Source organism: Pristis pectinata, chromosome 10 (genome assembly GCF_009764475.1).
Source record: "Pristis pectinata isolate sPriPec2 chromosome 10, sPriPec2.1.pri, whole genome shotgun sequence".
Taxonomy (NCBI): domain Eukaryota; kingdom Metazoa; phylum Chordata; class Chondrichthyes; order Rhinopristiformes; family Pristidae; genus Pristis; species Pristis pectinata.
Window position 1 is genome coordinate 97492345 of NC_067414.1, and position 17180 is coordinate 97509524.

At 40.4% G+C, this 17180-nt stretch overlaps 1 protein-coding gene across 5 annotated transcripts in view; it reads left to right on the top strand.

The window, feature by feature from the left end:
- soul4 (heme-binding protein soul4) overlaps positions 1-8036 on the top strand; it is a 49975-nt gene extending 41939 nt beyond the window's left edge. For 4 of the 5 annotated variants that reach the window (XM_052024148.1, XM_052024143.1, XM_052024146.1 and 1 more), the window contains 2 exons: positions 662-845; positions 5059-7004. In XM_052024148.1, the coding sequence (XP_051880108.1) occupies positions 662-845; positions 5059-5233 (359 nt within the window). In that variant the 3' untranslated portion in view covers positions 5234-7004. Of the gene's footprint in view, positions 1-661; positions 846-5058; positions 7005-7656 lie in introns of those variants that run through there. The other variant, XM_052024145.1, reaches the window with a different exon arrangement.
- The last annotated feature ends 9144 nt before the right edge of the window (positions 8037-17180 follow it).

Genomic DNA, 17180 nt, shown 5'->3' on the forward strand with positions numbered 1-17180 from the left:
ATGAATTTACTCACCCAGGCTATTCTGATATGACCTTCTAAACCTGCAGCAGGTGCATGGGAAGACCACACCTGCAGGTTCCTTTCCAAGTTGCACACCATCCTGACTTGGAAATATATCACTGGATCTTCACTGTAACCAAATCCAGGAACTCCATCCACAATGGCATTGTGGGAGAACCTTCATCAGAAGGACTGCAGCAGTTCAAGAAGGTGGCTCACCACCACCACCTCAGGGGCAATTAGAGGTGGGCAATAAACGTTGGCCTTGTCAATGATACCCAGATCCCAAAGATGAATGAAAAGAAAAATCCAATTCTGACCTTCCCATATATTCATCATTATGAATTTTATAGAAATACCATTGAGGCCTTGCTGATTTTTCTCAACCTCTGGGAATTTGAGAACACTTGTATTATTGTTTCTACCCTGTTTTAAACTAGATGGCAGCACTCATCATTAATTGTGTTTGGTATCATTTAGTCTTTGTGATTTTTCTTTTAAATAATGGGTGATTCTATTATTCACTAAACCACTGGGGATCTGTAAAGCAGTCCTTGATTTATTAATTACCTTGTATGTGCTTAAGGTTTATTATTCATCATTGTCCTTTGATGCATCCACTCCTGTTATTTTCTCCTTTCTCTTGTCTTCCTGTCCAGGTCACTTTCTTGGTATGACTATTCCCATCATTAATGAAATACAAATGACAGAAGAAAGGAATGGTCTTGTCCAAGACATCATCACTGGGTACTATCTGCCAGCACACTTTCAAGACCAGCCACCCCAGCCAGCAGATCCAGACATTATAATTGTAGAACGTCAGGCCATGAGGATTATTAGCAGGTGAGTACTTTGGTTATTGTTACCTTATTAACTAAAGTTCTTTAATAATGTTCTACTTAAAATCACTGGGAGTGTTGTGGAGCCAATGTGCAATTCCAGAGATATCAATATTTAATCCTGTTCTCAGGAGCAGAAGGACCATTGACAAGGAAGCTGACTGTAGTTATCATGGAGTCATACAGTAAAGAAACCGGCTCTCTGCCCCACCATGTCCATGCCGATCTCATTTATCTGCACTTGGTCAGGAGCCTTCTATGCCTTGGCGATTCAAGTGCTCATCTGAATACTTCTCAAATGTTTTGAGGGTACTTGTCTCTACCATCCACTCAGGCAGTGCATTCCAAATTCCAACTATCCCCTGGGTGAAAACATTCTTCCTAGATCCCATATAACCTTCTTACTTCTTACCCTAAATCTGTGCCCCCTAATTTTACAAATCTCTGCTATGGGGAAAAGTTTACTACTATCTCCCTATCCATACCCCTCATAATTTTGTACACCTCAATCAGGTACCTCCGCAACCTCCTTCACTCCAAGGAAAACAAACCCAGCCTATCCAGTCTCGCCTTATAACTGAAACGCTCCATCTCAGGCAAACCCTGGTAAATTTCCTCTGCACCCTCACCAGTGCAATCACATCCTTCCTATGGTGTAATCACATTCTTCCAATAGTGTGGCAAACAGAACTGTGCACAGTACTCCAGCTGTGGCCCAACCAATGTTTTATAATTTGTACAAATGACCTCCCTGCTCTTATATTCTGTGCCCTGGCTAATGAAAACAAGCATGCAGTATGCCCTCCTCACCACCTTATCGACCTTTGCTGTCACGTTCATGGATCCTTGGACCTGTACATCAATGTTCCTCTGTTCTTCAGTACTTCCTACCACTCGTTATTTATGCCATTCTGTTGTTGGTCCTCCCAAAGTGCATCACCTTGCACTTATCAGGATTAAATTCCTTCTGCTATTGCTCTGCCCATCTTACCAACTAAGAAATATCATCCTATAGCCTAAGACTATTCTCCTTTCTATTAAATAATACCACCAGTTTTCATGTCATCTGTAACTTACTAATCACACTTCCTACATTGATATCCAAATCTTTGCTGCGCCACTGGACACTTTTCTGCATCACCCATATTGATCTTATTGAAAGAGATCACGAAACTTGTGCCATGAGCTCAAGAAAACAACCTAGACCTTAACGTCAGCAAAACAAAGACTTAGGTTGTTGACCTAAGGAAGCGTGGGAGATGGGGTTGGGGAGTGAACACAACCCTGTCCTCATCAATGGAGCTGCTGTAGAGATGGTCAAAAGGTTCATGTTCCTGGGCATCCAGATCACCAACAACCTCACCTGGTCCCTCCACACTGATGCAGCGATCGAGAAAACTCATCAGTGTATTCACTTTCTTCGGCATCTGAGAAGATTCGGTATGTCCACAAGGATTTTCTTGAACTTCTACAGATGCGCTATGGAAAGTATTCTGACAGGTTGCATCTCAGCTTGGTGTGGCAACTGCTCTGCTCTTGACCAACTGAACTTGCAGAGGGTGGTAAACACAGTCCAGTCCATCACAGGTTTGTCACTTCCTTCCATCTAGTCCATCTTCACGGTGCATTGCTTCAGGAAGACTAACAGTATCATCGAGGATTCCTGCCACCCTGGCCATTCTCTTTTCTGGAGAAAATACAGGAGCCTGAAAGCCCAAATGATTGGACTTAAGAACCACTTCTTCACTGCTATCAGACTTCTGAACCAATCACCTTTTTCACACCCACTTCCTGGTGCTGCTGCCACATTCTTGTACTCTTAACTCTACCTCTCTCAGTTATTCCACTATTGTCACTTTAGCATATTTTTTGCACTACTTCAGATTGCACTAAATCTTTGCACCATTCTGCTGTTTTGCACTCATCGTTGTATTTATTGTTGTGTTTATTATTAGCATGTATACAGTTTATTCTGTGAGCTTCGTGCAAAAAAGGAATTTCATTCCACCTTGGTGTATTTGACAATAAACTAGTCTAATCTAATCCTTACTCAGTCAAATGATGAATTGCTTTTGAGAAAAGTTTCATCTTTTGTCAGGCATTTAGCTCTTGAATCAGCACCTGGGTTTGAGGCATATCTCTACTGGTTGAATAGTTCTAGTCAAACCAGAACTGAATATCATAGCAGATAATAATCTGGTGTTGATTTATATCACTATTCACAACACTTTCCATCATTTTATTTATGCTTGATAGAGACAGGACACTGATTAACTAGGTTGTATAGATTATGATGACCATCTCCCTGGTTCTTTTGATTGCCTTTTCACTCCCAAACTGAGGAATATGGAGGATGCTTGCAGCACACCCACTGATACTTCAGACTCTTCCACTCAGGTTGCCTCATCTACTTCTGCCAAACATTTGGAATCGGATAGCACCAAAGGTTACTTAGCCAATTGTTTCTTTACCAGTTCTTTCAAAGAGTTATTTAATCTGTATCTTTCCCTTGCATCTCCCTCTAGCCCTGCAAACATTTATTTTTCAGTGTATATCAATTTCCTTTATAAGGTCCCATTGAATCTTCCTCCACTGACTTTTTAGACAATGTATTACAAATCACTGACGCATAACAAAAAATTCTCCCAGTTCTTTCTCCAGTTATATTAGATATGTGTCCTCTGGTTGCCAGCTACCAATCGAAATTGTCCTTTCTCTCTGTCTTTAGTGAAGCCAGGACTTCAGTTCTCTTTGAGAGTGCAACAGAAATGTGGAGCAGGCAGTTTTTGTTGATCTATGCTTGAAATGGGAGGGTAGGGAGTGAGATGAGCAACATGGAAAGCTCTAGGAAGGAATGCTTGTCTGGAAGATTGACAAGAGAGGAAATTGAACAGTTCGCTACTCTAAAGTCATTGTTCCCCCAGACCATAAAACCACAGAAACTCCTTCAATATTTAATTCTTGCAAATAATCTAGACTTAAAACCCCCAATCTAGTAGTGGCCAAATAACCAATTCATAATTTACCTCACCTTCTAGGAATTTGTTGACCTCATCCCTTCATTTTGATTTCTCAAATTCGTTGAAAAAGCTGTTGCTTAATTGGGAAGTATTTTCAAAGTATATCTGGGAAAAAAAGATTTTGTGAATTCAGTACTGCCATTCACAGATTGCACCATCATGAATTTGGACATGTTCATTATCTCCTGGATAATGATGAAGCATGAAAATGGCATCATAATTGCCACAAATCTATGTAAATGGAACATGCTTTGCATTAAATTTTAACTGTTTATATGTAAAGAAATAATTTTGGAAATGTTACTTAAAAGTAAAACATATAAAAGATAGCAACCCTGAAGCCAGTATCTGAATATTCAGTGCCCCCTGCAATGATATGTAAGTTGAAGAAGTACTTATGGGAAAACTTTTTTCTGAAGTAAACACGTGATTGAAAAAGCAATATCACTCAAATGATGAAAGGAATAAGAAATATTTCCATTTAAATTTGAGACAATGGAAGAATTGCACTTTCAGGTTCAACCATCTGATTTCTTCAGATAAAGGTAGACCCAATTACAACCATCTACCTTTGTGCTGTAAGTTTATGCATCTTCCTGTGTGTGTACATGAAAAACTAGTGCCACATACCTTGAATTGCAAACACTTTGTTTTACACAGTAATTTTTTTTTTTGCATAATCAATCCTCTCCCCTTTCTCAGGCTGTGCACCCTGTTTGGGTTGAGATGACCTTTGAAAATGTGCCACTGAATTGCTCAGTTGTAACTTTGTACCAATATTGGCAAGAACAGTAACTTTCTTTCCCGGAGAGTAAATGTATCTAATCCACGGCACTACCTCATCCCAGAGATACAAGGATCCTTTGTGACCCACCCTACCATCCAATACCAGAGGGGAAAGGGCAATGTATCAACACCTAGTCACAGAAATTACAAGTTATGGTCTGACCCACTTTTGGTTCCATCCTCCATTTTAGAACATGGTCTCAGAAGTTTTTCTTCTGGGAACCCTCCACCTCTCTGGTGCTTGGCTTGCAGTTATCCTCTAACTGCAAGATGTGTAAGCCACTACAAACAATGAGTCTACCTTTTCATGATAGGGTAGCACAGCTCTGTACCATGATAGTGGCATGTTTCATTAAAGCATTTTATATATGTTTCAGCAAAGCTCTTTTCAAATTGTATTTTCTTTTATAGGAGTTTCCATGGATCAACTACTGAGCAGACCATATTGCATGAAATTGAGACCCTGTCAGAGTTACTTGGTTCCACTGATTCCTTCTTGACGGATACCTATATTGTGGCTACATATGAAAATCCTTCCGTCCCACATCAAAGGAATGAAATTTGGTTCATTAGTCATTCTCAGTGATGTGTTGATTTCAACTGATGCAGACAATCAAAGGTCATTTGATTATACAAAACAATTCATAATCTCAGCAGCTGTCTGTACAAAGCATAGCTTAATTTATGTGACTATGCTTTGGCTGGGTTGTATTTTATATTTGTACATAAGTAAATCTATGGCTTTTTTGATTCGCTTATTGCTTGCCCGTACACCTGCTTATGAATTTTCTCGAGTCAGAAACAAAATGCTGGAGGAATTCAGCTGGTCAGGCAGCCTCTTTGGGGGGAAATGGACAGTCAACGTTTTGGGTCGAGACCCTTCATCTGGACTGAATTTTTCTGCTTCCCTCTGGGCTGATGGAAAGATTGAGTTGGCAAACCAGGCCTCTGTGTTTTGCTTAGTGGGAAGTAAAGTCACCCAGACCGTCTACTGGAAAATCTATCTTTTCCTCCCAGAGCAGCCACAGTTTATTGCATCTCCTTATAATACATAGGTTGAGGGATTTATTCATATCATTTGATATCAGTAGCACATTATAGATCTGTTATGATAGTATTCATACTGGGCCACATTGACGAAAGTATAGTTATAGGTGTGTATAGGTTCGTTTGTACAGGATCTCCCAGAATAAGCAAACTGCTGCTTTCCATAAAGCACTGTATTTTTTTGTGATTTTGCCAATTTCAAATAGGTAACCAGAAACCAGAATGCTGCCCTTCCCTACCTAATTGCCCCTGAGAAGATGCTAGTGGTGGTGAGTCACCTTCTTGAATGACTTCAGTCCTTTCTGGTGAAGGTGGTCCCATGATGCTGTTGGATAGGGAAGTGCAGGATTTAGATCCAATAGTGATATATTTCTAACTCAGGAGGTTATGTAATTTGGAAGGGAAGTTGCAGGTACTAGTATCCCCATGCATCATCTCCTCTGTCTTTTTTAGTGGTAGACATCCTGGATTTGGGATGTGCTGTCAGAGTGATGTCAAGCTTCATGAATGTTGTTGAAGCTGCACACATGCAGGCAAGTAGACATTATTCCAAAATGCCCTGATTCCTACCTCAAAGACAGCGGAAGGGCTTTGGGAGTTGCAAGCTGCATCACTCGCCACAGGATACTGAGATTTTAAGCTACTTTAGTTGCCAGAGTTTTTAGGTGGCTGGTCTTGTTGAATTTTCAGACCATGATAATAACCAATTGGTGGCACTGAATGCCAAGATAAATTGGGTAGACTCATTCCTAACTTCAACTCCCCTTTCTCACACTGTCCCCATTTTTATCAATGGAGACACAAAAGACTGCAGATGCTGGAATCTGGAGCAACAAACAATCTGCTGGAGGAACTCAGCAGGTTGGGCAGCATCTGTGGGAGGAAAGAAATTGTCCACATTTCAGGTCAAAACCCTACATCAGGGCCTGATTTGTCTGATTTCTTTCGTTTTGAGACTATGACCTTGATTCCGCAGCCAGTGAACAAAATCTTCTTACCATTTACCCAGCAAAGGATCTTAAGAATTTGAACTGATCCAAAATGCCTCACCTTTTTTTTTATCCTTTGGAATATCAGCCTGGTTTACTCAAACTCTCTTGGCAAGTCAATTTGCTTATCCCAGGAATCAGTGTAGTAATAGAAGACTGCATTTGGAGATTCATATTGTGAGTTTTCATTGGTTTGATGAGACTGTAGTACCATTAGTTGACATGTTCTAGCAGATATTGTTTTCTTTCTCCACTATTATCTCTGTGTGCAATTTTGCCAATTATTAGTTAATTCACTAACTTTCAGAGAAACAAAATAAATGTAATTATTTCGATAAGATCCTTGTGGTTTTGTACATGTTAAGTTAAAGAATATTGCAACCCTGGTTTCAGTCTTTGGTGTCTTCATGCTGCTGATTTTCTTCCTGCTTTTTGCTTTGCTCTTTATCCTTTGCCTTTTACTTTTTTTGTTGCATTAGGATGAGGTAAAATGATGAGATACGGTTGGCATTTCTCCGGTAACTCGCCTCACTTTTGCCTATCCACTCACCCTTACCCCAATATTTATCCACAATATTTCCCTCTTACCAGAATCTCAATTCCTATATACTTTTCTCATGTTTTATTTGCCATCAAAGTACAACTTTTGGAAGAAACTATACTAGAATGAGTAAAACAAAACTTTCTTTCACATCATCCTCGCATCTCACAAAGAACATGACAAGTATTGAAATATTTGTAAATTTTTGTAACATCACAATATCAGTGATGGTATTGATTGACTTTTTTTAAGAATTAATTAACATCAAGTAAAGGTTCATCACTTCTCTCCCCCACTGACCTCAGAAATTTACAGAATACAACGACACAAAAGATGAGCAGTTAGTACATCAGACATTAATATAGACAAAATATCAAGTGCTGAGTAATTTTTGGGTTACATAAACATATCTAATTTTTACTTCCAAAACAGAAGATGCTTGGAGTGCTCAACAGACCAAACAGTGATCAAGTTGAGGAAGGACGCCTCACCTAAGTGGCTCCATATACAAGGATGTAAACCTCAATGGTCTCAGATGCCACAACCAAGCTTGATCATGTCATCACCAGAATCATCATCCACCAGAGGTCACTAGACAGCAACAAGTAGAAGAAAATATGCCTATTTCTCTGAGAAACATTTGTGAAATACCAGCTGGATTTTCTAACAGTGGACATATGAGCCTTGAGGACAAGTTCATGACATGCCCCAAAGTCACCTACTCAACAGTCTGAGACAGAAACTTGAGACAGAAACTTAACACAGCAGCTCAACAGTCAATCACAGAAATTTAACACAGCAGCTGATGGAAACCTGAAATAGAAACCAAAACCAATGCAAATGCTCTACAGAAATTACTTGGAACAAATGCTCAGCCATTGCTTTGTGTTGGTTAAAATCCAGTTGTAATCAAAGACATTAGAAGTTATTGTGATAATAAATGAGTAATTCTAGATATAACATGGAAAACATCCCCTATTTTCTCTAAATAGTGTTGTGAGATAGCTTATGTCTACTGTGAAGTCAGATGCTAATTATTGACTAAAGTCATGGATGCAAAACATTCAAGGCTCCATACTGTCCAGACCAAGTTTGATCAGCATTCCATTCACGACTCTAAACGTTAACTCCCTCCACCAGCAGCACATGGTGGTTGTAGTAGATTGCAACTCACAAGGCATCTTCAAAAGCACCCTCTCGATACTTACATAGAATCTACTTGTTATTGCTTCCAATCCAAAGCAAACTCTTCCACCCTCTTTTCGCTCCTCAACCACACCATCTCACTCCATCCCAACAATCTACAACATTAAATGCAGCATGCATATGCAGACATCATCACTTCTCTTTCTGAGCCACACACCATTCTCAGTAGGATATACAATCACCATTCCTTCACTATCACTGGAATTTACTACTCAAAAGGAATGCAGGAATATCTCCACCACATTCCCTGGAGCACTTCAAGGTGGTTCACAACAACTTCTCAACAGCAATCTATGCCAGCCAGCCTTGCCATCAATATCTATATCCAATCAATGAATAAAAGTAATACACTTCTGGTTCAAGTACATAAGTTAGCTGCTTTCAGATAGGTTGAGTATATGCAGTTCATATTAAATAAAGTGAACAGCGATTTTGGTGAATGTTTAGGTGCTTTGGATTGGAGGCTTAATAACAAGTAGATTCTATGTAAGTATCCAGTTAATCAAGGTAAACATGTTGGTAGGCTTTGACCAAATATTGCTTGAGTTTATCATAAGCATCACTCCCCTCATAAGAATGACGTCTTTGCTCTATTTCGAGCTAAAGAATACACAATGGAGGGCACAACTTCCAAATGTGAGAACTTACTTCCTTGGGAAAATTCCACAAGACCAAGAACATTTCCTTGAACCTCCACAAGACCAAGAATATTTCAACCATGGAGTTGTAGATGTGACTGTCTATAGTACTGTGTACTGCAGTCACTCATGCATTTTCAAAGAATCTGATTAAAACTTGAAAATCAAAAAAATTGCTGATGCTGGAAATCTAAAATTAAAACAGAAAATGCTGGAAACACTCAGCAGGTCAGGCTGCATCTGTGGGAAGAGAAACAAAGTCTTCAAAGAAATCCAGTAGATCAGGCAAACACTACTTATCTTTCAGAAGTCCATGTTGAGTCTGCTCGTTCCTATTATTCTTTTCAGAGTGTTCTCTTATTTCATCTTTTATAATGGATTCCAGCATTTTCCCTACCATCTGACATCCTCACAGGTCAGTAGTTCCCCATTTTCCCTCTCCCTCTTTTCCTAAACAATGCTACCCTCCAATCCACAGGAACAACTGCAGAATGGAAAGAACACTGGAAGATGACACTCAGAGTATCCACTGTCATTTAAGCCACCTCCTTCAAAACTCTGGGATGTATATCATCAGGTACTGAGATTTACTAATTTTCAAGTCCATTAACTTCTCTAGTGCTATTTTAGTTAACTCCTTCAGTTTCTCATCCTCCCTGGACCCTTGATTCTCTAATATATATAGCAGGTTTTGTGTGTCTTCTTATGTGAAGACAGAAAAAGTATTTTTTTAATTCATCTGCCATTTCCTGATGAATTCTCCTGTCTCTGTCTGTAAGAGTTCCACATTTGCCCTCTGTAGCCTTTTCCTTTTTGCATACTTATAGAAGCTCTTACAGTTCATTTTCATTTTTCTCACCAGTCTTCTTAGATATTCTCACTTGGTTTTCCTTGTCAATTTCTTAGTCTTCCTTGGCTGAGCTCCAAAATGCTCCCAGTCCTCGGGCCTCCTACTATTTCTGATGTTAGAAGCTTCTTCCATTGATTTAATACAATCTTTAAGTTTACCCTCTGCTCCTTATTTGTTACATAAATGAAATTTGCATAATCCATTAAGGGACATCTATTGTGTTAAAACATTCAAAAAATTTGATAGGATAAAAAGTCTTTTTCCTTTGTTGGGTAAGTTCAGAGTACAGTGGCCTAATCTTAAAATGAAAAGCTAGGCTGTTCAGGGGTGTTATCAGGATGCATTTTGACCCAGAGGATAATAGAAATTTTTAAGACATCACATCGAAACACACAGTGAAATACATCTTTTGCGTAGAGTGTTCTGCGAGCAGCCCACAGGTGTCGCCACGCTTCCGGTGCCAACATAGCATGCCCACAGCTTCCTAACCCATACGTCTTTAGGATGTGGGAGGAAACCGGAGCACCCAGAGGAAACCCACGCAGACACGGAGAGAACGTCTGCAGCTCTTTTCTCCAAAATGATAAAAAGTTTAATTAGAAATGTTGGAACTGGTAGATTTTGTTCAATCAGTGATTTTAGATATGTGAAGCCAAGTCAGATAGATAAATCAGGCAGAATAGTGGAACAGATTCAAGAGACAGAATACCCTACCCCTGTCCCCGTTTATAGATGAGCAGTCAAAAACAAGGCCATGAAATATGCAAATGAAGAATGCATTTTCAGGAAACTTCATGAAAAGAGGGGAGAGACATGAGAAATAAATGTTTAATTAGGGATCAATCCACTTTCAAAGACGCAATTCTATCAAATGAAGGCAAGGGCTTTGATTCCTGTTTTGGAAAGCTAGGTATACCTTTCAACCATATCTGCCTTAAACTATATTGATCATACATAATTTTGCTGAAAACTGTTTTGGTTCTGCTGCTGGTCCTGCTGCAGGAGAAGAACAGAGAGGCCCAGGGACATATAAGATAGTTCATTCAAAGTAGCAGGACAGGTTTGAGAGGTGGTTAAAACAGCACAGAGGATCTGTCTTTATGTTGAATCTTTATTGGGCCATGGCTGATATATTGTGTCCTGTTCTGGATGCCACATTTTTGGAAAGATGAAAAGAAGATGCTTTAGGATGTAGAAGGGATTTACAAAAATGATTCTAGGGATGAGCAACTTTAGTTATGTGGATAGAGTGGAGAAGATGGGATTGATCTCCCAGAAACAGTGGGCATTGCCAAAGGATCTGACAGAGTTATTTAAAACTATGAAGAATACAGACAATAGCTAAAGAGGAACTGTTCCTATTAGCAGAAGCCTCAAGAACTGGGACATAGAAGGAAGGTGACTGGCAAAAGAAGGAAAAGTGACTGAAGGAAAAAACATTTTTTATGGTGAAGCCCTGGCATGTACTGCTGGGATAGTAGTGAAAGAAGATTCAGTTATAGATATCAAAAAGGAACTGGATAAGAGCCTGAACCTAAAGAATTTGCAAGACTATGAGGAGAGGCAGGAGAGGGGAAGTAACTGGATTGCTCTTGCAAAGAACTGGTACAGAATTGACAATCTGCATGGCCTCCTTCCACTGTCTCAGCTGAAGCTGAAGAGCTCAGGCAGGAATTCCAGAGTGCAAGTGCAAGGTGGCTGAAGGCATGACAGTGTGGCAAAACAGATGATACACAAGAGATCTTAACCAATGTAAAGATCTGTACAGAGTTGTAGAGCTGGAGAAGATATAAATATGGACCACTTTCCATATCTTGGGAGCTAGCTCTTGGTGAAAGCAAACATCAATAATGAAATACATTAGTCGTCAATGCATCAGCACAGTCTTTGGTTGATTGAAGAAAAGGGTATTTGAAGTCCAAGGCATCAGACATGGCAGAAAATTAATTGCCGATCAGGCAGCAGTGATTCCTGCCCCTACCCTTCCACACCGCCACCCCACCTCACCCCACCCAATATGCTTCTGAGTCCTGGATTACCTCCAGCAGTTATCAAGGCACTGGAAAATTATCATCAGTACTGTTTGCAACAAAATCCTCCACTGGAAGGACAAATAAAACCAATGACAGCATCCTATCTCAGGTCAACATCCTGATTATAGAGCTCAAGTTACACAAAGTCACCTACAACAGGCAGACCACATCATTCACAAAATAGACATTATTCTGAGCTCTGTAATTGAAATAGATTAACAGGCAAATGGAGGAAAAGATTAAATGATGTCTTCAAAGCTTCTTTGAAGAAATGCAGCATCCTGACTGTCTCCTGGAATTCTCAGGCACATGATCCCTCCAAGTGGTGAAGGAGCATTCAGGATGGTAGTAAGTCCCTTGAGGCCATGCATTGGTAGCCCAAAGAGGCCCTGCCAAGGCAGCAGAAGGAGCAGACCATCTTACACACTATCTAATCATCTGTTATGTCAGCTACCACCGACCCCATCTGTGCAAAGGTCTGCAGCTCCCATTTTGACTTCGTGAGCCACCTCAGGATGCACAAAACTTGAGTGGAAGTACGTTATCCTCAATCCCAAGGGAGTACCTATGAAGAAGATTGTGGAATCTTTTTATCTATAAATTACCTACACAGGTTGGGGTACAACAACAGATTAACAACCCCCACAAAGGAAGGGAAGGTCCAGTCGAGGTTCATTCTAATTGCTGTGTAGTAGCTTCAACTGGAAAGTGCACCCAATGGCTCTAAAGTAGTCTTTTACTATTCACTGTGTTACATGGAAGTTAATCATTTGAGCAAGGGAGGTTGGCACTGTTTACAGCCTGCATACCACCAAGACTTCAGGGTCTGTGTGATTAGAAAAATAGTGAAAATTAATGGAAAATTGAAAAACTGAACAATGACAAACCTTTTTGAGAATTATCATTGAATCCTCTGTTCTGTTAATTATAAATTATTGCACTCTCCAGGAAGCCTATGGTAGGTATCTACTGGTAAATGCTCTTGAAGTATGAATTTACCATCTGAAATACCACACAATCCAAAACATTATAAAAGTAGCCATGTTTCTCTCATGTATCTCTCAATCATAAGTGATAACTTAAAAACTTAATCAGAAGCAGGACTAAACAAAAACAGAAAAATATCTGTTTTGCATAATATTTTTTAAAACTTTAAAACTTTATTTATACAGCACGGTAACAGGCCCTTCCGGCCCCATGAGTCCACACCACCCAATTACACCCATATTAACCTACCAACCTGTATGTCTTTTGCAATGTGGGAGGAAACTGGAGCACCCAGAGGAAACCCATGCAGGACATAGGGAGAACGTACAAACACCTTACAGACAGTGGCAGGAATTCAACCCCGATTGCTGGACCCGATTGCATTATGCTAACCGCTACGCTACTGTGCTGCATTTTATGTAGTCACATTATAAAATAAGACTTGCCCTATAAACCCACTGTGTCATTCGTAACTGCACTTAAGTCAAAGTCCATACAAAATCTCTGTATTTGCACTGACCAATAATTTTAAAACAGAAAAATAATATGGGGAAGTGGATACATCCCCTTTCAGATATTCAAAATCATACAACAATTCATATATTTTATTAGGGTATTGATTTCCTCTGCACTACATGTACTGAAATTATAAAAGGACTTTTCCAGAAATGATATTGTGATTTCAGTACATAACATTCAAAGAGGAAATCTTCATTTTTCTCCATTACGTTAAATAAGGTTTCTGTTTTGCATGAGTTCTGTATTGTAGATTTACAAAGAGCAACTCCAAAGTGCATTTTCAGTGCCATACATTAACCGGTTCATTCTGGGTATCATAATTAATGTGCTTGGGGTTTAAAACCTCATGCATGACATATTTATCAAATGTTACAAATATTGTGATGGAAGAGATGATAGAAAGGAAGATTATCACTCAATAGAGAAGATGAGAGCTGGTTGTGAAACATGACTATTTTGCAACCTTATTGCTGTTACTTTTACCAGGGATTTGGGGGGATGGTGAAGTAAACTCATCACCAAACTCCGAGACCTGGGACTCAACACCTCCCTCTGTAACTGGATCCTTGCGTTTCTGACCAACAGACCGCAATCAGTGAGGATAGGCAGCTATACCTTCAGCATGATTATTCTCAACACTGGTGCCCCACAAGGCTGCATCCTCGGTCTTCTACTCTACTCCCTATATATTCATGACTGCGTGGCCAGATTCTGCTCTAACTCCATCTACAAGATTGCAGATGATATCACCGTAGTAGGCCGTATCTCAAATAACGATGAGTTGGAGTACAGGAAGGAGATAGAGAGCTTACTGACATGGTGTCATGACAACAACCTTTCCCTCAATGTCAGCAAAACAAAAGAGCTGGTCATTGACTTCAGCAAAGGGGGTGGTTTACATGCACCTGTCTACATCAACAGTGCTGAGGTCGAAAGGGTTGAGAACTTCAAGTTCCTAGGCGTGAACATCACCAATAGCCAGTCCTGGTCCAACCACATAGACGCCACAGCCAAGAAAGCTCACCAGCGCCTCTACTTCCTCAGGAGGCAAAAGAAATTTGGCACATCCCCTTTGACAATCACCAACTTTTATCGATGCACCATAGAAAGCATCCTATCCGGAGACATCACGGCTTGGTATGGCAACTGCTCTGCCCGGGACCGCAAGAAACTGCAGAGAGTTGTGGACACAGACCAGCGCATCACGGACACCAGCATCCCCTCCATGGACTCTGTCTATAACCTCTCGCTGCCTTGGTGAAGCAGCCAGCATATTCAAAGACCCCACCCACCCGGGTCATTCTCTCTCCTCTCCCATCAGGCAGAAGATACAGGACCCTGAGGGCACATACCACCAGGCTCAAGGACAGCTTCTATCCCACTGTGATAAGACTATTGAATGGTTCCCTTAATACGAATGAGATGGACTCTTGGCCTCACAATCTACCTTGTTATGACCTTGCTCCTTATTGTCTACCTGCAATGCACTTCCCTGCAGCTGTGACACTTTACTCTGTACTCTGTTATTGTTTTTACCTGTACTACCTCAATGCACTCTGTACTAACTCAATGTATCTGCACTGTGATAAGATAGGATACAGTATCTTTATTAGTCACATGTACATCGAAACACACAGTGAAAAGCATCTTTTCCGTAGAGTGTTCTGGGGGCAGCCCGCAAGTGTTGCCACCCTTTCGACGCCAACATAGCATGCCCACAACTTCCTAACCCATACGTCTTTGGAATGTGAGAGGAAACCAGAGCACCCAGAATGAATTGATCTGTATGAATGGTATGCAAGACAAGTGTTTCACTGTTCCTCGATACAAGTGACAATAATAAACCAATACCAATACTCCCCTTTCCCTCAATGCTGCTTACTTAAAGATACAGAAGAGACATGAGTGTTAATTGGGAAGTATCTGCAGGAAGCAGGGCAACTTTTATAACTGATCTAATCCTCAGAATGCTTTCCTAAACACAGTGTACATTTCCCTCACATATCACAAATGCTAAGGTTTAGTGTTAGGCAGTGAAGATGTCAGTAGCTTTATGCCACAGGTATCAGCTCTTGAACCTAATGAAATTAGTTTCCATCACTTTAACCACCTGAGGTTTTGCCCATCTGATAATAATTGTTTACAGTACATAAATGCAAATCATCTTCTCCATTGCAAATAGTGGTACCTGACTTCAAAGTAACCTCAGTGAGAAAGGAAAGGAGGGGTAAACATTAAACATACTCCAGCGGTACGCTGCCTTCAACTCAACATCTAACACCATCCAAAAAAGAATTCCATAGACAGGAGAAACTTGGTGTGCAACACTGTTTGTTATATCTTGTGCCTTCTATTCAATATTCTACATTGGGTAAGCCATGTCAGTTGCATGCTTAACACCAGACTCCCAAAAAGGTTCTCTAATCCCAGCTCTGTCGCAGAAAGCAATTACCAGGTGGACAGAGGAAAAGATTCAAGGATGTGCTCAATGCCCCCTTAAAGAAATACAGCATCCCCATGAATTCCAGGGAATCACAAACACACAACCAATCAAAGTGGAGAAGGAACATTGAGAACCTCATGGCCATGTATCAGAAGCACACAGAGGCCTTGTGTAAATGGTGGAAGGAGCACAGTATCTCACAAACTACCTACATGCCCACCTCGTCAGGCACTTCCTGCCCCATCTATGAAGTTTCCACTTTGAACTGATCAGCCACTTCAGAACCCACAAAATCAGAGTAGAACCAAGTAATCCTCAATGCCAAGGGACTGCCTAAGATTGACTGATTAATGCAGGTGCAAACGTGAGATAGTAAGAGTTTAGAATCTGTATGTCCTGTGAGGGAAAGAAACAAAGATGGTAAGTTTCAGGAACCTTCGTTCACAAAGGATTGAAGGTTTGATCAGGGAAAAGAAGGAAGTGCATATCAGGTATAGGAAAATAAGGAACAAAAAAGTCCTTTGAGGTTTTTAAGGGATATTAAGATAGGGGATACAGTGGGACGTCATGTTGCAGCGGTACAGAAAAAAAACTTTGGTTAGATTGGTTTTACTTTAGTTTGGTAAGACTACTCATTGTGTATTGTGTACAGTTCCGGTCACCACACTACCTGAAGAATGTGGTAGCATGAAAAAGAGTGCAGAAGAGATTCACCAGCATAGTTGATACAAGAGACTGCAGATGCTGGAATCTGGAGCAACACACAATCTGCTGGAAGAACTCAGTGGGTCAAGCAGCATCTGTAGGGGGAAAGGAATTGTCAACATCTTGGGTTGAAACCCTGTATCAGGACCCTAAACATTTATTATTCCTTTCACCCCACAGATACTGCTCAACCCACTGAGTTTCTCCAGCTGATTGTACGTTTCACCAGGTTGTTGTCTGGAATTAAGTTATAAAGATAGATTGGAAAGGGTGGGTTTTTTTTCTCTTTGGAACATAGGAGGCTGAGGGGCGAGCTTGAAGAGGTTTATGAAACTATGAAGGATATAAATAGAATAGTCAGAGTCATTTTCCCAGGGCACAGAAGTCTAGAACTGGAGGGCATAGATTTAAGGTGAGAGGGGAGACATTTAAAAGAGATCTGAAGGGAAGGTTTTTCAGACAGAGTGTGGTGGTTGTCTGAAACAAGCTACCTGAAGAGGTGGTCAAAGCAGATACGATTACAACATTTAAAAGGCATTTGGACAAGTATTTGGGTAGGAAAGGCATAGAAAGAT